The sequence below is a fragment of the Phyllopteryx taeniolatus genome, chromosome 3 (assembly GCF_024500385.1).
Source record: "Phyllopteryx taeniolatus isolate TA_2022b chromosome 3, UOR_Ptae_1.2, whole genome shotgun sequence".
Lineage (NCBI taxonomy): Eukaryota > Metazoa > Chordata > Actinopteri > Syngnathiformes > Syngnathidae > Phyllopteryx > Phyllopteryx taeniolatus.
In genome coordinates, this window is record NC_084504.1 from 6,217,528 (window position 1) to 6,244,390 (window position 26,863).

Below are 26,863 nucleotides of genomic sequence, written 5' to 3' on the forward strand. Positions count from 1 at the left end.
CTACCTCTTTTTTTTCATTGTCTGCTAATAAAGTCTCTGCATTGGGAGGCACTGCAGTTTTGCTCTCTAGGTCAGTCATACTCATTTCCTTCACCGCTTCTGGATTTGCCCTCCTGAAGGACAGAAGCACAGCATACAGACCATAGTTCTGATAATATACATATATTGTCAGTGATCAGGCATTATTAACAATGTTAAATTTAGGGGAGTAAAATAAAACCTTGAGCGTGCACTCTTCCACTTAATCAGTACAGCAATCACAGTAATGATCAGTACTGCACAGAAGGCAGCTGCTCCAAACACAACAGGAACTGGCAGGGATTTGTCCTGACATGAATCACCACTGTAGCCCATTGAACACACACAAGTTGTTTCTATACCGCTCTCAACACAATGCCCATTTCCACTGCAGCGTATCTGGCTACACATTTGAGCATTCAAATTTAAAAGTCGTTTGCTGACATTTGTAGTAGTGCTAAAGTTAAAGATTGGCTGAGGTGATGGTGGAGTCAGGGAAATGGGAGACTGGGTGTGGGCAGGTACTTTGACTCCAGATCTGGATATCAAGTTGACACCTGGGGAGGGGGGGGGGGGGCAGAATTAATACACTGTTGCATCATCATCCAAGCATTGCATTGTTATCCAATGTGACAAATGTTTTATTTAAAAATGGGTTGAAAACCAATACTCACAGTTCTCACCCGAATGGTCAGAGCAGTCTACATGTCCATCACAGAACTTTACAGACTGGCATGTAAGTTCATCCAGACACAACCTACTGCCGGCTGGGCAGCGCTGACCTGGGGAACAGTGGGTAGCATTTACATTGATGTGGTCATGGGCACACTTGCATGTTCGCCCACTTGGAGTAGCCAAGCAAAGGTGCTGGCAGTTGCCATTCTTTACTTTGCACTGGTTAGAGCCTGTCAAATGTAGCGCAACTTTAAAAGACATCCTACTCACAGGTTCAACTCAATGACTTTTACATACCAGTCTCACTAGATTTGCCTATTGCCTTCATGCTAACCACTTCTGTGCCAACCTCAAACCACAACTTGTTCTGCTGCTGGTCATCGGTGTACCATAGCCTGGTCTTATCTATTTGAGAGAAAGGAAAAATGGTTACACAGTTTGCTTTGAGATCCCTGATGTCAATTGGGGAGTGGGGGAGGCTGTTGAATTTCAAGTCATTACCACTGGCAGTCATCCAGATCAGTGCATCTTCACTGAGAGTTACTGCAGCTAAGCCAACAGCAACCTTTAATTCTTTGTATCCAGAGCCATCAAGTTGAACAGACCCAATCACATCCAGACCTACAAAAAAAATTAAAAAAGCCAAATAGGTTTTTGAAACAGGAGACTGTATTTTACATCTTAAAATAGCAAACTGAACAACTCCGTCAGTGCCGCAACAACGATCTAAGTACACCTTAAATAGAGGTAATTCTTACTAGTGTCAGCCCAGATAATAGTTTCTCCGTTACTGGAGAAGACCAGCGAGAGCGGTTGGACTCCATTCTTCCACACTACTCTTCTCTCACCACCATCCATGTTAGCACACTCGACAGTAGCTACTGTGCTTGTGTCCTGACCCTGATTGTTGAAACAGAAACTGCCGCTCGGTGGGTGGAGAGCAATTGATTCCACTCCTCCAATACCATCTTTTATCAAAACAGTAGTATATACACTACTGTTAGAGGTGACATGAAGGCGGGGTTGCTTGTTGCTGCTCCAGTAGATATTGAAGGTTACCCAGTCCAAGGCCATAGCAGTAATTGTGTCGCCATGGAGTTTAAAAAGTTGGCCTTCAGAGGCCAAATTCAAGTCCTTAAGCTTGAAGGTGGTGAGGGAAGTTGTGCCATCATCAGCCAAGAGAAGGGTGTGGTCATGTAGGCTGTAGTCCATTATTGCCGCTTCATTGACACTTGGTACCTGAAAAGCTGTGTGTTCAGGCCAGCCTTTCAGCTCTTCTGAAGTGTGTCGGGCCTGCAGGTAAATCTGTAGAACACAAAATGCTCACACTTATGTCTAATGAATTACAGCATATCAGTGTTGTAAAACCAATGTGTTAACCAGTAAGCATAAGGGAAGAATGAAAGAAACACTCAAACCTTTGTGACAGTGGCAGGAGATAACATCAACAGGAAGGCTGTATCAACCAAATTCGTGCAAGTCAGACCATCGTCAGAAAGTATAAGATCAGGGGAACACTTGCACACAGCTTTGAGCCCTGGGGCCAAAACACACAAGTGTGAACAGTCCATGTTCTTGCAGGGATTCTCTTTGCTTTGCTGTAATATTTGGTGGATAATCTAAAGAACAACAATTTGGAAGGGGGAGTTTAGAACACTTGAATACTACATTAATCATTTACACCAGTGGTTCTCAACTGTTATGCTTGACTTTTAGATTGTTGCAATGTATCAACCCACTTTTCTAGAATAATATTTTTAAAAATGCCTTTTAAAACATGTACAGTATATATTTACATAAGCTATTTCAAATTAGTTTAATGGACCACCAAAAGCATATTACTAGCCATGACGTCTGCTAGCCACAGGCTGAGCTGCACTGCATTTGTTCACAGAGTAAACAAGCGACTACAGCATGAGTCAGTTACACCGACGACATTCAACTGCAGTCATATCTTCAGTGTAGGAACTTTATATGCCTCTGTGCTACACTGGGAGGGAATGAATACAACTATGCGTCCTTTATTGGTTGTCTGCAACTCACCCAAAACCTACCAGTTGAGAATCACTGATTTAGACAGTCTTTAGATGACAGTCTACTCAGAATGGTTATAAATTACACAATGGGCAAAATTAGAAGGCTGTGATTTGATTTAAAAAAAAAAAAAAAAACATCTCAATCATTTGAATACATGATTCACTTGCCTTTACACCAAACGGTTGTCTTTGTCTCTTCAAGATAACACGGACATTTTTGCCAGTAATTTTATTTGCAGCCTGTATCACTCTTCTCTTGGCATCAGACCAGTAGAGCATGTCATTGAACACAGCCAGGGAGAACGGATTGGCAGTCTCTTTCATCTGTAGGATCTGAAACGTAAAAATTTAACAGCATATTTTTTGGGGGAGGCGGGGGGGGAAAATCCAACTTCAAGAAAAATGGTACATGAGTACTGCTTTATAATGCAAATCTTGAATGTTTTACTGCAAAATTTTACCTGAATGTCATCTCCATCAAGTGTTGCAGACCCTATTGCCTTTAGTCTCTCATCTGTCCAGTAGACTCTGTCAGTAAGCGTGTCTACTGCCACACCACCTGGCCAGCCTAAACTAGAGTTAACCACTGCCCTCCTCTCTGAGCCATCCATTCCAGCCCTTTCAATCTTGACGACATTACCAATTTCAGTCCAGAACATCAGCCTGGTAGCGATGGTGGAGGTAAAAGGGAGAAATACAAATCTTTAATATTTTATGAAAATTGAGGGCTTCTCATTGAAAAAATTAAATACCCCTTTTCTGGTACTAGTGCAAGGGAGCGAGGCTGATCCAGGTCTTCATCTAGGATAACGCTGAATGGTGAATCACCAGCAGACAGTTTAATGGCAAAAATCTGATTGTTCACACCATCAATCCAGTACAAATTTCTCCCAAGCCAGTCCACAGCTAAAGAATCAGCTCTCACACCTTTTAAAACAGAAAGGGGTAGAGGGATACTCATTGATAACAGAATGAGGTTTTAATAAAAATAATAAGTCATTGTACAGCTCATAGGCTCACTAAAATTGACCTACTGTACCTCTAATCAGAGTTCCCATGGTCTTTTGATCCAGAGAGGACCACCGAATGCTGTCTGTGTCAAGACTAACCCAAAACACCATCCTTTCATGCCAGTCATAGTCCAGCGATAAAACTGCCTTCTTCGCAGAAGACAATACATCCATGCTGCCACTGTACAAGCCAAACAGAATGAGGTCTGTTTGGACTGACGACAACAGTAAGGGTTCACCTGTAGGATTTTATTATATTGAAGAAATAAATGTGGACATTAGCATAATCTCAGTGTATAAATTATGTGAGCTCAGCCAATAAATGTGTATACTGTTAAGCATGAACTCATCTGCTGGTTAAGCATGATATAGTACCAAGATGGCATAAATCCAAAAGTTTTCTATACTGCTTATCCTGTGCAAGATCTCAGGTCTGGAACCCCATATCATAGTTATGGCAAAATGCAATATACAACCTCGTCAGATCAGTCAATTGAAAGCCTTCAATTAACATGGCACTTCCCCCCCCCCCCCCCCTTTTTTTTTTTTAACTGAGAGTACACTGCAGAGAAACTAAAACTACAGGGAAAGGATGAGGCGATATTTGAATGCAGAATACTCAACATGCATGAAAATTTTCTTAAAGGATCTTCAAAACATCTTAATTTACCCTTGATTTTGCAGTTGTGTCCATCGGCCTCCATTATGTAGCCTAAGTGACAGTCACACTTGTAGGAGCCAAGGGTATTTATACACAGTTGACTACACAGAGCTGAGCGGTGGTTTTCACACTCATCAACATCAGCGCAGGTCATTCCATCTTCCACGAGTCTGTAGCCTACTGTACAGCGACAATGCTGCACAGATTAAAACGTTTCAGTTCTGTATACTGCCAAGATTATACTTGTTGGCATTTAAAAAAGTGCAACCAAACATGAGAAAAATCTAAATTTGACATCACAGAAGAGTCTTGTTAACAAGCCTGACAATCAATGAATTTTAAAAAATTGCAGTTCCCCAAATAAAACATTACACTTCAGGAAAGTTTTGGCTATAGTTTCATTGTCAATTGCATGCTATACTGGAAGAACTGAGTGAAGCTATGAACAAGGAAGTGCAATTCCACCAAATGGCCACTGCATGGAATAAGGGCGCTTGGTGTTTCTATACTAGCCCCATGACATCACAGGGCTAGTGTTTAGCCCTGCCCACAAAAAGGAGGAAAGTTTAGGTTAGGTTTTATGCCATATTTCAACAATTTAGTACCATATTGTTCTCAGCACTTCAAACATATTCAGAAACATGAAAATTAGCTTGGTTGCACTTTAATTGGGCAGGTCTTGCTTCAACGAGCCCACCTTTTCCAGTACCCAGGCTTTTTGTGTTCTTACCGGACCCTGTGGTGTGCTGAAGCATCCCTGGGCGCAGCGGCTGATCTCTGCTTCTGCACAGTTTATCTGGCAGCTCCCATCCTCATCTGAACCATCTGCACAATTTCTAATTCCATTGCATACCAGGGATGGATCCACACACTCCATACTCCCACATTGGAACTGGTGAGGAAGGCATGCAACCAACCCACCTAGTATACACAAACAGATTTTTAGAAGTCTGGTAAAGTATTCAGGCCCTCTGGAAAAAATTTATTTAACCTCTACCCAGCTAAGGCAATTGAGAACATTCTCATTTGTAATGTTGACCTGGCTGCAGACAGCAGAGTAACAAAAAAAAAAAAAAAAAAAAAGCAAATTAAAACAAATGCCACCAGCTGGATATATTGCAAACAAGCTATTTTTGCCCCACTGCTAACTTGAACAAATGAACATATGCAGATTGAAATTGAAAACTGGTTTAAAAAAAAACATCCAAAAATTCAAATGCCAGAAAACACTACCATACAAATCTCAATGCCTTATTTGAGATCATATTTTACAGTACAAAGGCAATGCTAACATGCATTAATTTTAAGATTCAAATTTACTCACACTCCGTTTCATCACTTCCATCATGACAGTCTTTTGTGCCATCACATCTCCAGGCCATAGGGATACATATGGTCTTTAATTTGCATGACCACTGATAATCACCACAACTCAGTGGAGCCACAAGAGGACAATCCTGCAATAGGAACTTGTTAAAGATTGTAATAGAAACCAGTCATTTGTAGTTAGTCATGCAAGGCTTATAGTTTTAATTTAAGTGTACGCTGCACCTTTTCATCTGTGCCATCTTTGCAGTCCTGTTCTCCATCGCAGAGCCACTCCTGCACCAGGCACTCCTTGCTCTGAGGGCAACGTTTCTTGCTTATGCAGACTGGTGCTTTGATGCAGCTTTCTTCATCTGAATAATCCCAACAGTCCGGGTGGCCATCACAATGCAGTGTAGCAGAGACGCACTGACCACTAGTGCACCTAAACTCATTGGCACTGCAATCCTTAACTACAGAAAGCAGTTCAAATAAATATTTCTCATACAAGACCAGCCGATTCGTGCACTTTCTGCTTTGCGTATGGTGCATGACATACCGCAGTTCATCTCATCAGTGCCATCCCAACAGTCACTCTCCCCATCACAAAGGAAACTTTTAGGAATGCAGCGGCTCCCGCCATCACAGTGATGAGAGCAGCCCTCCATGTCTTTTGTACATTTCTGTTCATCGGAGCGGTCCTGACACTGAGGCACACCATCACACACTTGGTTCTTTTCTATGCATTTTTTACCATGGGCACACTGGAACTGGTCTGCAGAGAATAGTAATTTATCAGAATTGAGGGATTTACATTCTCACAAGAATGCAAATTAATTTTTACAGCTTTCCTGAAAATCACTTAAACTACCACACCGCCCTGGAGAAGCCCTATGCAATTTTGCAATGCTGCTCCAATGTCAATTGGCAAGCCAAGGCATACAAAAATACTGCAACACTGAATCTGTCAATTGCTGAAAGCCTCACATCTGTCTGAATGATACCAGAAACAATAGTGGTGGGTGGGGCATAGTCACTTTTGACACTATACATGCACTGCAGCACAAAAGAAAAGACACCGAATTACCCTCTTCACAAGTAGATAAGCATTCCTCCTCATCCGAGCCATCATTGCAGTCGTCTTCTCCATCACAGACATGGTTGAAGATGACACAATCGCTGTTGTCTTTGCAGGGTTTGGAACCCAAAGGGCACTTTATAGCTTTCAACACAAACTTGACTGGATTTATAGTGATTGAACTGGTTCCTTCAGTCACATCTGATTTATGACATGGATAAACATTTATCTTCAGTGTGCATACCAGTCACAGTCAAGCATGTGATGGGGAAGTGATTGCAGACATCACTGGTTGGTTAAAACTTACCACACTTTTCTTCATCTGTCCCATCTAAACAGTCCCTTTCTGCATCACATAGCAAGGTTGCAGGTAAGCAGCGACTGTTATTGTCACAGAGGTGAACACATCCCTCTGCTTTTGAACAATGCAATTCATCCGACCGGTCCTGACACTGGCGTACACCATCACACACTTCATCCTTGTCAATGCACTTCTTCCCATGGGCACACTGAAATTGGTCTGAACACAGCAAACACCTTTATTCTAGCCAGTACTTATTTTTATCAAATTTCTGTCTATTTTCATGTAGTTTAGTCTACCAGTTGACAACAAATAAACAGTACAACCACAAATTGTTCGTATTCAGGCTTATGACCTGGGCCTGCCCAATGTGGCGCTCCCCTCCATCAATGATTTACAGAAGCGTACAAAAAAAGTCAAATAGCAATAGTTTTTAACATTGCTTTAAAATTATTAGGTAACATTCCACAAAAGGTAAAATGGAACATTTTCTTCATTTCTGCATTGTGACTGTCAAACAAATCATGCGCGTAACTTGCTGTTGCGACACCTAACAGGATAAATCAAAAGTAGCAACGACCTCACCTCCTCCCATTTTCCCTCCATTTTTTTGTTCTTCTATGTTCTGGACAGTTTGACATGTTTCCAATGCAGAGGAGGGAGTATTTTCTACTATCATTTGTAATATGAATTGGGCATTCCTTTAAATGTAAATCTGTTTTCCATGTTAAAAATGTGTTGTAAAGTTATTGCAATATGTGCAGCTTCCCACTTGAAAGAATGATTCAGCGACAGAAGATTTCATCTGGATTTTACTCAATGACCAAGAAACATTTTCCTTTTGTCTCCATTTTAGAATCAAGTAGTTTGACAGTTCAAGAAGTTTAATTTCTTAGATTTGTCTCTAGCAATTAAGTGCTTTAATATATACATCTACAAAAGAGAAAAATGTTATTGCGACTAAGACTTAGTAAGAGAGAAACATACACAAATTTTGAATTATTATAGCATCAAGCTCCAGCCTTAGATTTATTCATTTTTTTATTTTTCCACAACATACGAGGCTGTCACTGTTTCAACATTAAATAATGGATGTATTTACATGTTCTTATTGGCCTTTACTGTTGTAACAAACATGTATTGTGTGTGTGTGTGTGGGGGGGGGTTAGCACAAGTAGTGTTGTGCTTAGCCCTGTTAATTCCGAGGGGCTTTGAATGCATCGTCTGCACATTGTAGGGGAAAAAGCTAAGGTGAGCTGATTTCAAAGTACTGTACATAGTTCACCTTGCTCCTCTGATTTTTTTAAATAGTAATTTCATTTTATTATATTGAAGGTGACCCCCGCAACAAAAAATCTTTAGATGGTTTTTGGGACAGCGCCCTTTACTTTTGCCAACCCCACCCCATGGGTCGGGGTCTGCTTTTGACAGAAGTATTTAAAATGAAAATTCCGAAACAAAAATAAAAAAATAAAACTTGCTTGAAATATGGTTAGAAAAATGGTGCGGTACCCTCATTACAAGCTAGTTCACAATCCTCTTCATCAGATTCATCTCTGCAGTCAGGCTCTCCATCGCATACATGGCTGTAGAGCACACACACTGAACCGTCCTTGCATTGCATGGAGCCTAGGCTGCACTTTACAGGACTGCTTTCAGCTGAAACAACCAAGAAAAGTTCAAAATGTCCATACTGTTAGGCTTCAAATGTGGGGCTATCAGAAGTGTTTGTAGCCCAGTTTTGGGTTGCTAAAGCACCCCTTAATTCAATCAAAGCACCCCTGATTTACTGGTTTTTCTTTTGAGACAAGCTAGAAAAGTGCATAACCATACAGTAATTTGCTAAAACAATATTTTACATTAACATTTTTGGGTAAATTTTGTCACATCTAATAAAATTAATTCAATTTTTGCTTTTTTTTTTTTTTAATGCTCACTATAGGGGGTCTGGTTTACTCCAGAAAAACTGCATACTGGTAAGGTCTATGTAGAGGTGCTACTGCATCAAAATGAGAAGTGTTCCCCAGAAAGTTAGGAAGGTTACAAAACATTTTTTTATAAATCCAATCCATTACTCGTTTGCTGTGGCTCAACAACTAAATTATTAGATTTGATAGTTTAGTCACAAACTTTCCCTAACAAGTGTTATGCTTTGCTTTCATAGAAATTCCTGTAAAAAGGTACAAAACAGTGGAATTTGACTTGCCTGACCACAAGGTCAGCACACTAGCCTTTGATCTGAGAATAGTCTCTAGGAGCAATTATGTAAAGACAGAGATTTTTGGATAGTGTAAAATAATCTTAAACACATCTCACCTTGTAGGGGGGCTGTCAACTGCAACAGCACTGCAAAAAGACATAAATATACAGCCATCACAACATTTAAAAAAAAAAAAACCGGACCAGATAGGACTCGATACAACACAGAAGCGTTTTATAATCCTTCGGGTGTTTTCAATAGCTCCTAATTGACCACGTGAGTGATGGGTGGAGCTAATGTACCTTTAAAAAAATAAAATAAACATTAATCAGTCATTCTCAAGTTAATAGCTAATATGATATGCATACCCATGGTTTTGTCTTGATTTATCAGAAGCTACAAACTAATTGGTCCTTGTTCTACTTCCAATCCATCCAAACGACCCCTTACAAACACTTTTTTTTAACCCATTCTAAACATATTTTACTTTTAAAAGGAGAAACGTCATCTTGCAATGTCCAATCACGTAACTAGGGTGGTTTATAGGCTCTTGTGTACCAATCGCATGTGTTGTCCTCTTCCGGTCTACCTAACATGGCTAATTCGGTTCGGTTCGCCTCGCACTGGTAGCAACTTAAGAAAAGCCGTCAAGCTTCGTCAAATTCAGCGGCGGTGTCATATTCTTCAAATTTGTTTATTTGATCGTCTCCCGTCTTTCTATTGCTGCGGGACGTTGGAGTTTCATACTTGGTGAGTATTGCAACGCTTTCGCTGTTTTCCCCCCCCCCGACTTTAAAGGATGCTGTTTTGTGTGGGGGCTATAGCTTCGCTAGCCAGCGGAATCCAAAGCCTAGTTTGCAACAGTTCTTTCTTGATGCTAATAGATTTTGGAACCTTTTCTCTATATCAGCTAAAGTCAAACATTTCATGGTTGGCCAGAATTAAAACTTGATCGTACTACCTATGAAACGACGTTTTATATTAACGAGTGTGTTTGAATTAAAATGAGTTCCTAAATTGACTTTAGGTAGTATAAGCGCAGTGGACTGTTGCGCATAGATTTTTTTTTTCTTTTTTTCTTTTCTCCCCCCGTGGATGACAACAAAAGGATTTTTGATAACAAGCTGGCAGCTAGCCTACAGTTATGCTAATATTAGCTCACCGAGCCAGAAGCCAGTCTCCACGCAAAATGCTTCACTAATAGCTTAGTTTAGTCTTCGCTTATTCGTCGGTTTTCCCCTTGTATCTAAGGGGAAAACATTTCACAATTGGTGCTAGCGTCGAGCTTAATGTTGTGCTTTAAGGCAAGGAGCCTCCCCCAACCAGGTAGCTAACTGTTGGCCTATTAAAGTGTTATTACTGGAGGTGCTCGTTGTATCAAATGACTCTCGTTGTACACATTTTATTTGTAAGCACTCATCTGCATGGTTAATAATCCATAATGCGTTGTAGTGAGTCGGGATTGTGACGGTTTGAGGCACGCGCCGTGAGCTAACTTTGTAGTACCTCAAATTTAAGTGTAAGCTCGCAGTTCTGCAGTGTTATCGACGAGCCAGCGTTGAGAGCAGTTATGCTTTCTGTGTATTAATAATTATTTACTTAATGACATGAGCTTCTGTGTATCCTAAAAATAGATCTGGCTTCATCTCCTGACTGGTTTGGAGGGGGCTCCACCGAGAAGGGGCCCTAAGTGTAGCAAGAGGTCCCTCGTCTTGTGTACTGAGTCCTCTGGAGACGTCTGGATTGTCCAGCCAAGATGTCATCCATCTTGCCATTTACTCCTCCTGTGGTGAAGAGGCTTTTGGGCTGGAAGAAGTCAACCAACGGACCAGGTGGAGCGGGTGGTGGTGAACAGAATGGCCAGGAGGAGAAATGGTGCGAGAAGGCTGTGAAGAGTTTAGTGAAGAAGCTCAAGAAGACAGGGCAGCTAGATGAGATGGAGAAAGCTATTACCACGCAGAACTGCAACACCAAGTGTGTCACCATCCCCAGGTATAATAACAGGCATGTGATTATTTGCAGCCAACATTAAAAAAAATATGTAAAAGACTTAGTTTAGAGACGTTCCTTGTATCAGCTTGCAGCCTTGATGACCAGACTTTTGTTCAATGGGAACACTGATAGGCTGGCAAAGACCAGTTCAGATGTTTGTATGTCTCTAGATAACACATGGGTTATCGCCTGAGAATTGTTTGAGACCTCACTGTTATCTTTGTAGAAATACAGTGACTGCCTTAATGTGAATGAACGTCTCTTGTTTTAGAATGTGTGCTTACTACAAATAACCACAAAATACAAGATTAGGACATTGCCACTCGTGACAGATATTATGGTAACTCTCTAAAATACATTCGGGTCCATAAATATTGTGACATTAACACAATTGTCATCTTGTTGGCTCTTAACACCACCGCAATGGATTTTAAATGAAATTAACAAGATGCGCTTTAACTGGGGAGGTTCAGCTTTTATTTGAGAGTATTTACATCCAAATCAGGTGAACCATGTAGAAATTACAATTTGTATATGTACCTCCCACTTTTAATGGACCAAAAGTAATGGGACAATTGGCTGCTCAGCTGTTCCATGGCCAGGTTTGTGTTATTCCCTCATCATCCCATTTACAAGGAGTACATAAAAGGTCACAAGTTAATTTCAAGTGTGCTATTTATATTTTAAATTTGTTGCTGTCAACTCTCAATATGAGAGCCGAAGAGCTGTCACTATCAGTGAAACAAGCCAACAATAGAGACCCTAAACTTTAGGTTGGGCCAAATCAACTGTTTGGAACATTCTTCCCTCCATCCAACCATTTTCTGTACCGTTTATCCTTACTAAGGTCACGGGCATGCTTGAAGCCTCCAGCTGACTCTTGGTGAGAGGTGGGGGACACCCTGAACTGATCGCCAACCAGTTGAAAAAAATAATCTGTGAGCTCAGCAACACCAGAAGACCACAGAAAAAATCTGTGGTGGTTGAATGAAGAATTATTTCCTTTGTGAAAAAAAATAAACCTTCACAAAAGCTGCCCAGCTCAAGAATACTCTCCAGGAGGGGCGTAGGTGTGTCAAAGACAAATCAAGGCAAGACTTCAACAGAGTGAATACAGTGTTCACCGCAAGATTGAAGCCATCGTTGAGCCTCAAAAACAGGAAGGCCAGATTAGAGTTTGCTAAACAACATCAAAGTAAGACTTTACAGTTGTAGGACAACGTCCTATGGACAGATGAGGAAAAGATCAACTTGTTCTCGAGTGATAGGAAGAGAAGAGTACAGAGACTGAAAGAAACGGCTCATGATCCAAAACATACCACCTCATCAATGAAGCATGGTGGTGCTACTGTCATAGCATGGGCATGTACAATATGATTGTCAATGGAACCGGTTCTCTTGTATTTATTGATGATATGAAACATGACAAGAGCAACAGGGTGCATTCTGAACTGTTTTGGGCAATATTATCTGCTCATATTCAGCCAAATGCTTCAGAACCCATTGGACAGCGCTACAATGCAAGTGGACAATGACCCAAAGCATACTCCAAAGCAACCAAATATTTTTTTAAGGCAAAGAAGCCGAATGTTATACAATGGCCAAGTCAATAACCTGACCTAAATACGATTGAGCATGTGTTTCACTTGCTGAAGACAAAACTGAAGAGAAAATGCCCCAAGAGCAAGCAGGAACTGAACACACTTGAAGTCGAGGCCTGGAAGAGAGGAAGGAATGAAATGCAGCATCTGGTGATGCCAATGGGTTCCAGACTTCAAGCTTTAATTGACTGCAAAATATTTGCACCCAAGTATTAAAAACTCAAACTTGGATTTATGATTGTTAATTTGTACCTCTTTTGGTCCCTTAAAAAGTAGGAGTTATAAAAACTACACAGCTGACCTGATTTGGATGTAAAAACACTCATTAAAGCTGAAAGTCTGCAGTTAAAGCACATCTTACCCTAAACCTAAAGGCCTCTTTATACTCACGCGGGCGGTGACCGCGCTGACGTCACTGTGGGTATCCCGCACGCAGTTTGCCTTTATACTCGAGTGCAACCCACTCCCGCAGTTTTGAAAATGTACTGCAGTTCTCCTCCAAGTCGGGGGTGTCGCTACGGCTGGTATTTGCTAGGATGCCACAGGGTAGAGTTTCCTCTGCATTTTTTTGGCCATTTCCGGTAGCAGTTTTCACTTTCCTTTCCGTAACAAGGAACAAAGCAACAACAATGGTGCCCGTGGAACAGTGTCTGCTAGAAGAAATGGACCGAGATGACACGTTTAATTATGCTGCAAAATCGATCAAGGCGGTGGCGGCGTAGGTGGTATGTGGAACCGAGAGGAAGGCTAAGTACGCCATCACAGCATGTGACTAAAACGGACCAATCACGAGAGATGATCTCCACGGCATTCTACGCGCAGCAAAATTTTTTGCCGTGTGCGCGTCAAGTGACGCAAAGGGGCCGCGCGGGCCAATGCGTCGGTCAAGTGATGCAATGCGGGCATTGTTGGCCGCACGAGCGTGGGAGTATAAAGAGGCCTTAATTTGCGCCCAGTGGGCCTGGCAGCACCTTACGTGGCAGCAGCCGCCCTTTGGTGTATGACTGTGTGTGAATGGGCACTGTGATGGTGTCGATGAAGCGCTATATAAGTGCAGTGCAGTGTAAATTTACCATAGAACCAAAAAGATGAGAATTGTGTCAATGTCCCAATATATGTAGACCTGATTAAGTTTTAGTGCTACTTTTTTTCATGCACGTTGAATTATAAACTGCTTTATGTCCAATGGAGTTCATATTAGATGTATGCAAAAGTAGGTTGTGTATATACTGGGTTGCCTTTCTTGGATAACTAAAGCTTAAATAAATAAATAAGTTAATCATTTGCTTTTTGCTTTCTTCATGCACAGCAATTGCTCAGAAATATGGGGACTGAGTACACCAAATACGATAGAACAGTGGGATACATCAGGCCTTTACAGCTATTCTGACCAAACAAGGTGACCATTCTCAACACTCAATGACTATGACACTGTATGTATCTTTGCCATGTAATAATTATTGCCATATATGAGATGATAGCCAATGAAAACGCCTTTAGTTTCAATATCATAACCACTGATCTTGTATTAATTTCCCTTCTTCTCTTGTTTCCATCTTGTGCATTTGTCATCCCTTTGCCATTTGCCCTCGATTTAGATCCCTTGATGGCCGCTTGCAGGTCTCCCACAGGAAGGGGCTTCCCCATGTTATCTATTGCCGTTTGTGGCGTTGGCCAGACCTTCACAGCCACCATGAACTGCGTGCTATCGAGGCCTGTGAGTATGCCTTTCACCCCAAGAAAGATGAGGTCTGCATCAACCCATACCATTATCAGAGGGTAGAGACCCCAGGTAAGATGGCTTTATATAATTCATTTCTATCACATGTAATGTACACAAAACATTTTGTTCATTTAATTTCTTCACCTTATTTCCCCTTGTGTTTTCAAAGATTTTTTTTTTTTCTTTTTCTAATTAATTTACTTTAACATTTTATAATTAATCCTTGAATTGTGGGTCTCCAACCTTTTATCTTCTGTGAGCAGTGAAAGTGCTAGAGAGCTATTTATGTTTGGTAACATTTGTTATTATTTCTAATTTGTGAATATGCTTTTGCACAGAACACAATAGTAATACAGGACTAATATGTTTAAAAAAACTAAAATGAAATTCACCAATGCTATATCACAAAAATATTTCCTGCTGCAAAGTTCTGAGAGAAGTTGCTTTGGTTAAAATCCCATTCCACGCTGCATATTTTACTGACTAGCAGACTCGCACCATAAATCCCGCACGCACACACGCGTCACTCACGTTTGTGAAACAAAAGTAAAGTCTGTTTCCAATCTTTGAGGAAATGTATTTATTTATTTGGCCGCTTAGTGGCTCAATTGCACTCTGCTGTTTCCATTGTTAGTAGCTTAGCCGAGCTAAAATGGTCACTGATTGGGCCTGCTACGCCGCCCCCCACCACCCGCTCCTCCCACCGCTCCAATGACAGCATAAATGTCTGATTAACAGTTGACAAATAATCGTTTAATCTTGGGAGGGAGCGGGACATGTGATTTTGATTGGAATTTAGATACATTTTTATAATGTGACGAATTAAAGGTTTGCTATTGTATTTTTTTTGACACCTTCGCATTTGACGGAAATGGCCTGGTGGCTTGTTGGAGACACCTGGTCTAGACAATCAGGTGCAGACATTGCTCAGATTGTAATATGTGAGTTTTGTTAAACAAGCAAGTTTCTTGCTTGTGTAAAAAAATTATAACAATAAAATAGTTTTTTGTCTACAGCTGTAATATTTACACATCAAATGGTTGTGTAGAAGTAACTACTTTAAAGTTAATAGGTAAACATTAATTTTGTTCTAAGATTTTCCAGTGGATACTGTTGGTAAATACTCAGGCTACACAATTACTTTTATCTTTTTGCTCCCCACGCTGCTGGTCTTAGTTTTCATTTATATGGAGTGCCTGCAAGTGTTGCTTTTCCCAAGAAGATTTTATTTTAGCTTTCAAATTTCTAGTTTCAAAGGCCCAACTAAATTTCTGTGGAGAATATCAATGTTCCAACTTGATTGTTGATAATAAGTCTGCGCTTACATTAGGCAATCTACAGTCTCCTCCAAAAGTATTGGAACGGCAAGGTCAATTGACTTTGTTTTTGTTGTATACTGAAGATGTGGGTTTTAGATCAAACGATGAATATGAGACAAAAGTTCAGAATTCCAGCTTTTAATTCATGGTATTTACATCTAGATGTGTTAAACAGCTAAGGACAGAGTACCTTTTGTTTGAAGGTACCCACTTTTCAAGTGAGCAAAAGTATTGGACCAAACATTATTCAATTAACCTTAAATTTATCTTTCTTTCTTTTCCTTTCGGCTTGTCCCTTTAGGGTTCGCCACACCGCGTCATCCTTTTCCATGTAAGCCATCTCCTGCATCCTCCTCTCCAACACCAACTGCCCTCATGTCTTCCCTCACGACATCCATCAACCTTCTTTTTGGTATTCCTCTAGCGCTCTTGCCTGGCAGCTCCATCCTCATCATCTTTCTACCAATATACTCACTATTTCTCCTCTCGATGTGTCCAAACCATCGAAGTCTGCTCTCTCTAACTTTGTCTCCAAAACATCAAACCTTGGCTGTCCCTCTGATGAGCTCATTTCTAATTTTATCCAACCTGGTCACTCCGAGAGCGAACCCCAACATCTTCATTTCGGCCACCTCCAGCTCTGCTTCCTGTTGTCTCTTCAGTGCCACTGTCTCTAATCCGTATATCATGGCTGGCCTCACCACCGTTTTATAAACTTTGCCCTTCATCCTAGCAGAAACTCTTCTGTCACAGAACACACCTGACACCTTCCTCCACCCCTTCCAATCTGCTTTGACCTGTTTCTTCACTTCCTGACCACACTCACCATTGCTCTGGACGGTTGACCCAAAGTATTTAAAGTCCTCCACCCTTGCTATCTCTTCTCCCCGGAGCCTCACTCTTCCCCCACCACCCCTCTCATTCATGCACATATATTCTTTCTTACTCCGTCTAATCTTGCTTTCCAGTGCATGCCTCCATCTTTCTAACTGTTCCTCCACCTGCTCCCTGCTTTCACTGCAGATCACAATGTCATCTGCAAACATCATGGTCCACAGGGATTCCAGTCTAACCTCATCTGTCAGCCTATCCATCACCACTGCAAACAGGAAGGGGCTTAGGGCTGATCCTTGATGCAGTCCCACCTCCACCTTAAATTCATCTTGTCACACCTACAGCACACCTCACCACTGTTCTGCTGCCCTCGTACATGTCCTGTATTATTCTAACATAGTTCTCTGCCACTTCAGACTTCCGCATGCAGTACCACAGTTCCTCTCTGGGTACTCTGTCATAGGCTTTCTCTAGATCTACAAAGACACAATGTAGCTCCTTCTGTACTTTTCCATCAACATCCTCAAAGCAAATAATGCATCTGTGGTACTCTTTCTAGGCATGAAACCATACTGTTGCTCGTAAATACTCACTTTTGTCCTGAGTCTAGCCTCCACTACTCTTTCCCATAACTTCATTGTGTGGCTCATCAACTTTATTCCTCTACAGTTCCCACAGCTCTGCACATCACGCTTGTTCTTAAAAATGGGCACTAGCACACTTTTCCTCCATTCCTTAGGCATCTTCTCACGCGCTAGAATTCTTTTGAGCAAGCTGGTCAAAACCTCCACAGCCACCTCTCCTAGATGCTTCCATACCTCCACAGGAGTGTCATCAGGACCAACTGCCTTTCCATTTTTCATCCTCTTTAATGCCTTTCTAACTTCCCCCTTACTAATCCTTGCCACTTCCTGGTACACCACACTTGCCTCTTCTACTCTCCCTTCTCTCTCTCATTTTCCTCATTCATCAACTCCTAATAGTATTCTTTCCGGTATGGAATTCTTTGGATGAACGCTCATATTTGTTTGGCAAAGTTTTAGGCCGGATGCCCTTCCTGACGCAACCCTCTGCATTTATCCGGGCTTGGGACCGGCCTACAGTTTGCACTGGCTTGTGCCCCCCATAGGGCTGCATTAATTAACCTTAAATGAATAACATTTATTATTTGGTGGCATAACCCTTACTTGCAATAACTGATGTAAATCATGTAAATACCATGAGATAAAAGCTGAAATTCTGAACTTTTGTGTCTTATTCATCTTGGTCTGAAACCCAAATGTATTCAGTATACAACAAAAACAAAGGATTTGACCTCGCTGTTCCAATACGTTTGGAGGGGACTGTATTTGTTCAAGCACAGCACTTAAAAGCTGGATTTTTAGATGAATGCTTGACAATGTATTTCTTTGGCTCTTGCACAGAAGAGGCATTATATGTGTTCTCACTTTTTATTTGTTTTGAATGTTTATATTGAACATTAAAACAAGAATAAAAACAACAAACAAGCAACAATGAAACACTTAACCATTTTCCATGGTCAGAAAGGAGTGAGAAGTCTAGATGTATTAAATCCCACCCCTTTTCCATATTCTGTTAATAAATCTATTCTGCTTCAGTGATAACACTAATGATAATAATTATAATAGTAATAATAGTGATAATAAGATATTATATATATATATATATATATATATATATAACATCATTATAAATCCACATAGACAATATAGCCAACAAAAACACAAAGTACCAAGTAATAGTAAACAAACAAAGAAATGATTGTGAACAACACTCCTGTGAACACCTAGTTAGTGACTGTCTCCCACCCCCGTTTCATCTCTTTATCCCTTGAAAATGTTATTTTTGTGTTTAGTTTTTGATTGGTTTGTGCACTATTTTCATCCCTCACTGAAACTTCCATAGTCTCACCCCACAGAATGAAATATATAATCTTTTTCTGTTTGTGCAATTTATTTATTTTTTTCCACTGGATACTGAATCGTGTCAAACCTATGCATGCCATGCCATAACCTGAAGTACTTTGCTTTGGTTCACTCTAATTTACTGTCAGCGGTACTCATGGTCCTTATTGCATTTGTATGTGAGCATAGTGTTCTTTATTTTTATTTTTTTTTACAAGAGTAAAATTACTTTAAAATCATATGTTAAAACGAAAACTAGTACATTTGAAGATGCTGAATGCAGAGACTGACTGAACTCTAACTTTACTATTCCCACAGTTCTGCCTCCAGTTCTTGTGCCAAGACACTCTGAAATTCTGACAGAGCTGCCGCCTCTGGATGACTACACTCATTCCATACCTGAGAACACAAACTTTCCTGCGGGAATTGATCCTCCAAATAACTATATACCAGGTGAAGTTACTGGTGTATCGTTTTTATTTTGTGTTTAAAAATAAATAAATAAAGCAAACACGACCCCTAGATGCCCCTTTTTAATCGAATGTTATATGATCTAAATGGATGTTTAGAGAATTACAAATGTCAGCTTTCAATTCAAATGCAGTACCTTCTAAACCAATTAAAGTAAATGTATCTTTATTTTTAATACACATAATTTTGTAGAATAAGAGCGCATGACTTTTTCCTAGTTCTCTAAATGTCATGTAATTGGCTGTCATCCCAACAATTGAACAGAAACACCTCCACCTGGCTACATCAGTGAGGATGGGGAGGCCAGTGATCAACAGATGAATCAAAGCATGGATACAGGTACCACAGACTCTGGTTTTAAGACACCACTTACTTTCTTTGAACAATTTCTTAACTCATCTATTTCACCTCATTTGGATGCTAAAAAAAAGTAATTAAGCAGATTACAAAAAAATACAACCATAATAATTATATGTAATTTTTATAGCCCAAATAAGAACCCATTTGATGTCATCTTGTACAGCACTGTACCTTCGTCATTTTATTGTTTTTTTCCGTTGTCAATGTAAATTTAGATTCTCCTGAGTTTACTTAGCACTTAAACAGTCAACTTTTTCATCACAAATCTCAGAACTGGTCTGTTGCTGGTGATTGCTTGTGTGGAACCAAGCTTTAAATTTCATTTTGCCAGGTTCTCCAGCAGAGATGTCTCCCAGCACTCTGTCACCTGTCAATCACAGTATGGGTAAGACAATTTATCAGCTAAGGTGGATCTCTATCAATATGTCTAATTTATGTGTGTCATCTGAACATTATGAGGAGCATTGGACTCTCTTATCGCTCTACAGACCTGCAACCGGTGACTTACTCAGAACCAGCCTTTTGGTGCTCAATAGCCTACTATGAGCTCAACCAACGTGTAGGGGAGACATTCCACGCCTCACAGCCCTCGTTGACTGTAGACGGGTTTACAGACCCCTCAAACTCTGAGCGATTCTGCTTGGGCTTGCTGTCTAATGTCAACAGGAATGCCACAGTAGAGATGACGCGAAGGCATATAGGTAAGACACAGCTTCAGGCACGGAAATCAATTATCTTCTGACAAATTATTTCACCTTGTTTGGAAAACTAAAACTGTTTTACCAATTTAGATCAAATGTTAGTTTTTCTTCCCTTTTGTAGTTTATAAGAATTTTATTTTTGTTTTTGTACATACAGGAAGAGGAGTTAGACTCTACTACATTGGTGGGGAAGTGTTCGCTGAGTGTCTGAGTGATAGCGCCATCTTTGTCCAGAGTCCAAACTGCAATCAGCGGTATGGATGGCATCCAGCAACAGTGTGTAAAATTCCACCAGGTAACAAGCTGAATCTGTTTGACTCTGTCCTATTACCATTTTCTAGGTTTTAGTATGGGCTTTAGTTTCCATGTTAGTCAAAATGCAAGACAACATTTAAAGAAAGTTGAAGTTGTACTTGTCGACTGTTTGTATCTTACTTGTACACACATGGGCAAAATTGTTGGTACCCCTCTGTTAATGAAACACACAGTGGTCACAGAAATTACTTTCATCTAGGGCTGCATGGTATTGGTTCCAAAAATAAATTTGTTCAGTTTTTAGTCGTCATTCAAAATTTTTATCCAAGTTAACTGGTCCAAAAACTAGTTCATAGTTCTTTTTGTTTGGTTCAATATGTTGCTGACAGGCTATTTATTACCCTCAAAATACTGGTATTTTATTTCCCCATTGTTGCCACCCATTCAGTCCACACTGGTAGCCAGATGCAGCTTTCACACTACAATCTCAAAAACAGTAGTTTCATTCTGAAGACCGAAATAGGAAATGCAGTTGTACATTCTTTCTGTTACCATGTCCAAACAGGTTCTTCTGCTGGTCACTTTTAATATTACCGTTGATTCACTATATATTACACAACACCAACATCGCAGCAGGCTCTGCGATGTGACTATTACGCGCACGTACATCGATGATGCTCAAACAAAATATCGTGCAGCCCTACTTGAATCTGACAAAAGTAATAATAAATAAAAATATAATGAAAGTTAACCAGTGAAAATCAGACATTAATTTTGAATTGTGGTTTAACAGAATTATAGGCCTGGACAAAAATGATGGTACCCCAAGAAAAGATTGAAAATAATTTGACCATTGAGGCATGTTCAAACAAAGGTGTGTCCTCAAATTCGCATCACAGGTGTCTTCAAACTTGTAATCAGTCGGTCGGCCTATTTAAAGGGTGACAAGTAATCAACTGTGCTGTTTGGTGACATAGTGTGTACCACACTAAACATGGACCAGAGGAAGCGAAGGAGAGACTTGTCTCAGGACATTAGAAAGATTATAGACAAGCATGGTAAAGGTTATGAGACCATCTCCAAGTAGCTTGATGTTTCTGTGACTACAGTTGCATATATTATTCAGAAATTTAAAAGCCACAGGAATGTAGCCAACCCTCCTGGATGCGGCCGCAGGAGGAACATTGATGACAGATTGAAGCGACTGATAATAAGTGGTAACAGTAGAGCCCAGAACAACATCCAAAGAAATTAAAGGTGAACTCCAAGGTCAAGGTACGTCAGTGTCACATCGCACCATCCGTCGTGGTTTGAGCCAAAATGGACTTCATGCGAGATGACCAAGGAGGACACCAATGTTGAAAATAAATCATTTAAAAAAGACAGACTGGAATTTTCAAAACTGCATGTTGACAAGCTACAAAGCTTCTGGGAGAATGTACTATGGACAGATGAGACAAACCGGTAACTTTTTGGCAAGGCACATCAGCTCTATGTTCACAGACTCAAAAATGAAGCATACCAAAAAAATTACACTGTCCCTAGCGTGAAACATGGAGGAAGCTCTGTTTATGTTCTGGGGCTGCTTTGCTTCGTCTGGCCCAGGGTGTTTTGAACATATGCAGGGTACAATGAATTCTCAAGACTGTCCAATGTGTCCAACAGAGAGAAATGTGCTGCCCATTGTAAAAAAGCTTAGTCTCATTCACAGGTCATGGGTCTTTCAACAGGAGAGTGACTCAAAACACACGACTAAAAGCACTCAAGAAGGGCTAAGAGCAAAACATTGGATTCTTTTGAAGTGCCCTTCTATGAGCCCTGATCTATATCCTATTGAACATCTTTGGGATCTCGGCATGACAAACAAAGTGTGATTATTTAATAGCTCGTGGATTAATGAAGAAAGCAGCTAGCTAGTTGCGAGAACTAATCTGAATTGCTGGACACATTGACCATCAGCACTTCAAAGGCACGTCGTGGTAATAAATATACATGCTTCAGTTCTGCACCAAGCTGGATCGAGTCTTGTCTTTCCTGATGCGCTGTTCCCAGTAGCCGCAAAAGCTCGTGACCCTGACTGCTTATAGCCAGTAGCGGCTGGATGGCGGATTGAAGCATTTTATGAAGCGAGGGAAAGAACACAACCATTAACCCCGTTCACACACTGCAGAATGAGCGCGCTCACTTTAACTTTTATCAGGAAGGGCTTTCGAAGTTTTGATGCAGGCAACTTTGATTCGCCACATCCTGTTTCAGTTAGCCATTGCCGAGGTGGCGAACGGTCAGCGCGAACCCTTAGTGGAACCTTGTTCAACCTTACCCTGATATAACGGATATCGGATAAGACTGACCGTCAGGACTGAACAATGTTTCCAAAACTAGTTTCCATATGTCACTTAAAATGCCGTTGACAAAGTCTGTTAGTTCCAGGATTGGCTGCTGTAGTTTACTGGCGCTGTGGCGCAATGCAGGCAGAGAATGGGACTAATGTATGTCCGGGTCACAGATATACAATATTACTAGATCCAATTCCAAAAGATGTGCCTCCCATGCAACATGTGGTGGCTATGTTGAATGTGGGGCATTGATATGGCAGCCATGTGGCAATGGTTATATCTGTTGTCTATTGTACATGGAGCAGAAAGAGAGTGGCATGGCTGCGGTGTTAACTTTCAAAACAAGTCTTTGGTCTGGAACATGCAATTTTTGGTACAGTATAATTTTTTTTATCAAGCTGTCCGCCTTTGGCAACAGATGTGGAACTAGGAGGCACACTTAATTCCTTGTGCCTCTACGATGAGTACTGTACGTCAACAATGTCACCATGACTAAGCAGACCGGGTGCTAAGTTTGGATGAAATGTGAAGCGTTCAAACATTTTAAAGTTTTTTTTAAATCTATATTTACAATACTGTACTGGGCATTTTAGGTCATGAAAAACCTACAAAACAATTTAAGGAGTGCATATGTCCTCAAGGCAGAAATCCGCCCTCCAGGATGACCAGGCTGCAACGGTTGTCAACTGGGCAACTTTTACCACATAGTCTGGTGCTGTACAATGTTCATTATAATGGCAAGATGCTCTACAATGTTCATTAAGATGGCATAAGAGTCCATTTAGCTAGAAAAGGCACCGCAGGGTAAACTCCTTCCTTGGTTCTACCTCAGGACCTGGCCCGATAGGTCTGAACAGAATCATTCATGGCAATGACTCCAGGGGAACTGGTCCACCTCAGATCTTGTCCCAGTTGGTCGGTGCAGAATCCATATAGCGACAGCCTCTGATTCTGTCAACGTCACCTTGCCCTCTCTCCAAGCAGGAGATGAGGGGGGGAGGAGATAGGACAAGTGGCAGTAAAACAGGCTTACATGTACTTTAACTGAATCCCAAAGAGGTCACTGATGGTGTAGTGGTACACTCGCCTGACTTTGCTGCGGGCAGCGTGGGTTCAGTTCCCACTCAGTGACGGTGTGAATGTGATTGCAAATGGTTGTCCATGTCTATATGTGCCCTGCGACTGACTGGCGACCAGTTTAGGGTGTAGTCCGCCTTTCGCCCGAAGTCAGCTGGGATAGACTCCAGCGTCCCGCGACCCTATCCAGGATAAGCGGTGTTGAAAATGGATGGATGGATGAATCCCAAAGTGTAGAAATAAGTCATAAATTGAGATTTAAACATTTCTAGACCTTTTTATTCTGTTATTGTTGTATGAGTAGCAGGTAGATCTGCAGGTTAATTGTACCATCTGCCATCTCGTGACAGAGATCAGTAGATCAGTAAAGATATAGTATATAAATAATTTCTTCACATGTCAATTGCCTGCTCATTAATCTTTTTTCTTTACCTCTTTTTTTCTTAGGTTGTAATTTAAAAATTTTTAACAATCAGGAATTTGCAGCTCTGCTGGCCCAGTCCGTTAACCAGGGCTTTGAAGCTGTGTACCAACTCACTAGGATGTGCACTATCCGCATGAGCTTTGTCAAAGGCTGGGGAGCAGAATACAGGTGGTCATATCACTTCATACGTCAGTTAATACGAAGCTGTTGAAATGAACACATTTAGTGAATTGCAATGGTTTTCCGTATACCATGTTATATTAGCTTTTCCAGCCCAGTGTATTTTACCTTACAAGGGACATGTCTCATCATTGGTAACTCAAGCCACTGTTTTCCACACAGGAGAGTATGTCTGTATAGTATTGCTAGTTTAATATCGCAATACAAATATTCACTTTTGCTGTAGAATTGGAATGCATATGTCCACACGGTGAACTGCAGTTCAATTCATTCTTGATTCTTTGTTTTACAGAAGACAGACTGTCACAAGCACTCCATGCTGGATTGAGTTGCATTTGAATGGTCCTCTACAGTGGCTAGACAAGGTGTTGACTCAGATGGGTTCCCCGTCTGCACGCTGTTCCAGTATGTCCTAAACAACAGTGGAATCCCACACTCCCCAAAAAGAAAACAATTTTAAAGATCAGTTCTAAAATTTAGTCCATTCATGGAAGTCCCACCAGAATGATTTTTGTCCATTTAATAGTATTTGTGAAACTGCTCCACAGACTTCAAAACAACACTCGTACACACACCCCTACAGACAAACAGACTTCAGTAAATAATTTGGCACTTTGTTAGTCATCTTTCTCATGCACCTTGTTAAATTGCTTTTCCCCCAAATCATGTATTAACATTAGATCTATTTGTGGTACAAATGAAATGTAGTGTTTTTGTCCAGTAAGTAGGGAAATTACCAAAAATGTCAGATTCTTCTTCTCAGTTGATGGTGGCTTGTGTGCTAAAAGTTTTGCTCCTGCCCTCGCCTCAATTGTTCTGAGCATATGTTTTCATTTCTTGGAGAAATATTGCCCATGTTTTGTCAGGGTTCAGGTAGCTTAGTGGAGGTGGTGGTGGAATGGAACTTTTATAAAATTTTAATGAAATCAACCTCACTGTACCCTAGAGTTGAATCCCCCCCATTTATTTTTATTTTATTTTTTTTAAATCTTGTGTCGTTATAAGACACTACTTAACTGACAAATAGGAATGTTGGTTTAAAAATCCAAAAACCCTAAACAAACTGAAAGCTCAGTATGTTTGTTAATTTTTTTGTCATTATATGGCAGTATTTGTGTCCATGGTGAAGTTCACTTGCATCCCAACATACAGCCTGGTTTACAAACTAGGCTTTGAGGGGTGCACTGGGCAGGGACCAGAAAGTATCAGCTATTAGCGAGAGCTTCGTTTGTCTTCATGACACAACACTCTCTGAGGAGAGGCATTTAATAGTCTCATCAGGATTAATTGAGGGTATCAATGAGTATTCATCATTGGTTTTAGCCTATATCTCAATTGTTTTGCTACTTTTTTGTATTCTCATGTATTTTTCTATATAAATCTAGTTAAAATGTTCTGTCATTCACACTTTCTATTAAAGTACTATTTTCAAAAACACAGCTGTCAGCGAAACTGACCTGGAGGGCTTGGATCATTCCTTTATTTGGCCCAAAAGGTTCAGCTGGAATTACCATTTGCAGGGGGGGGGGGGAGTATTTGCAACTTGGCATTGGCTGTTTTAGCTCTTCACAAAGACCATGATAGTAGCCTTTTTGTGCTTTGTCAAGATTTAATGTCAGCTAGCTATCATTGGCTTTCAGAAAGTTGGGAGGTCACTTTTCTTTCTTCCTAATGAAAAGTGCTAATGTCCCCCCCCCCCCCCCCTCAATGGGACATTTGATGTTAAGTGTTTTGTATTTGTTCTGTCTATAAAATAGTAATACAACACTTATTTGCTCTTCCCTTACTGTCAGTATGTTGCTGGTGCAAGTTTAACATGTCCCCCTCCCCCTTGATGTAAATGTGTTCACCTTGAGGCACTAGTGATTGTACTTTAAGTGTACCTAGTGACATTTGGGTTCGGGGAAATGAACCATGTGTTAGGAGGATCCAGTGTTACATCATTTTATCTCTGGCCTAGAAAATATGAATGTGAAAACAGACCTTACAAAAACTGATGTGGACCATACGTACAAACATAATAGTACAGTATGTGTGTATTTAACAGTTACTTTTTTTTTGCAAAGCAGTCAATACAGTAGATGTTGCAATTTTAGCAGTAGAGCAGGTTCTAGTTTTTTGTTTTGTTTTTTCCCTTGACCATAAGCTTCTCAGGCGTGGGGCATATTATGCAGACTTAATAAAACACTAATAATAAAGATTTTTATTCTCATGGCTCATGTTTACTCGTTATAGTTTGATGTAAGGGTTTCCGTGGTAGTGAGAACAATATTGGACATTTTAAAAACGTAGTGAGCAGTCCTGAAAAGTACAAAAAGCTAGACGCTAACTGAATCAAAGTTGCACATATGTACAGTATTGAATATATAAATCATCTGTAT

At 40.6% G+C, this 26,863-nt stretch overlaps 2 protein-coding genes across 4 annotated transcripts in view; one reads left to right on the forward strand and one right to left on the reverse strand.

Annotated features, from left to right (window-relative positions):
- Window positions 1-9,560, reverse strand: part of lrp13 (low-density lipoprotein receptor related-protein 13) — a 9,707-nt gene extending 147 nt beyond the window's left edge. The window contains exons 1-20 of one of the 2 annotated variants that reach the window (XM_061766643.1): window positions 9,401-9,560; window positions 8,597-8,743; window positions 7,091-7,303; window positions 6,793-6,984; window positions 6,265-6,480; window positions 5,952-6,178; window positions 5,725-5,857; window positions 5,131-5,321; window positions 4,410-4,596; window positions 3,769-3,978; window positions 3,482-3,656; window positions 3,191-3,392; window positions 2,898-3,062; window positions 2,112-2,312; window positions 1,452-1,998; window positions 1,195-1,314; window positions 991-1,098; window positions 693-923; window positions 221-575; window positions 5-113 (exon numbers count right to left, since the gene is read on the reverse strand). In XM_061766643.1, the coding sequence (XP_061622627.1) occupies window positions 5-113; window positions 221-575; window positions 693-923; window positions 991-1,098; window positions 1,195-1,314; window positions 1,452-1,998; window positions 2,112-2,312; window positions 2,898-3,062; window positions 3,191-3,392; window positions 3,482-3,656; window positions 3,769-3,978; window positions 4,410-4,596; window positions 5,131-5,321; window positions 5,725-5,857; window positions 5,952-6,178; window positions 6,265-6,480; window positions 6,793-6,984; window positions 7,091-7,303; window positions 8,597-8,743; window positions 9,401-9,458 (3,987 nt within the window). In that variant the 5' untranslated portion in view covers window positions 9,459-9,560. The remainder of the gene's footprint in view (window positions 1-4; window positions 114-220; window positions 576-692; window positions 924-990; window positions 1,099-1,194; window positions 1,315-1,451; window positions 1,999-2,111; window positions 2,313-2,897; window positions 3,063-3,190; window positions 3,393-3,481; window positions 3,657-3,768; window positions 3,979-4,409; window positions 4,597-5,130; window positions 5,322-5,724; window positions 5,858-5,951; window positions 6,179-6,264; window positions 6,481-6,792; window positions 6,985-7,090; window positions 7,304-8,596; window positions 8,744-9,400) is intronic. The other variant, XM_061766645.1, reaches the window with a different exon arrangement.
- A 282-nt stretch (window positions 9,561-9,842) lies between these two features.
- LOC133474713 (mothers against decapentaplegic homolog 2) lies at window positions 9,843-26,697 on the forward strand. 2 transcript variants are annotated; one of them, XM_061766646.1, is made up of 11 exons: window positions 9,843-10,034; window positions 10,919-11,276; window positions 14,187-14,276; window positions 14,476-14,669; window positions 18,997-19,131; window positions 19,414-19,488; window positions 19,841-19,894; window positions 19,998-20,210; window positions 20,368-20,505; window positions 24,326-24,470; window positions 24,775-26,697. In XM_061766646.1, the coding sequence occupies exons 2-11, from the start codon at window positions 11,041-11,043 to the stop codon at window positions 24,896-24,898; spliced, it is 1,404 nt and encodes a 467-aa protein (XP_061622630.1). In that variant the 5' UTR covers window positions 9,843-10,034; window positions 10,919-11,040; the 3' UTR covers window positions 24,899-26,697. The 2 variants fall into 2 exon arrangements, with proteins under 2 accessions (XP_061622630.1, XP_061622631.1); XM_061766647.1 differs by lacking the exon at window positions 9,843-10,034 and adding an exon at window positions 10,395-10,610.
- Window positions 26,698-26,863: the final 166 nt, after the last annotated feature.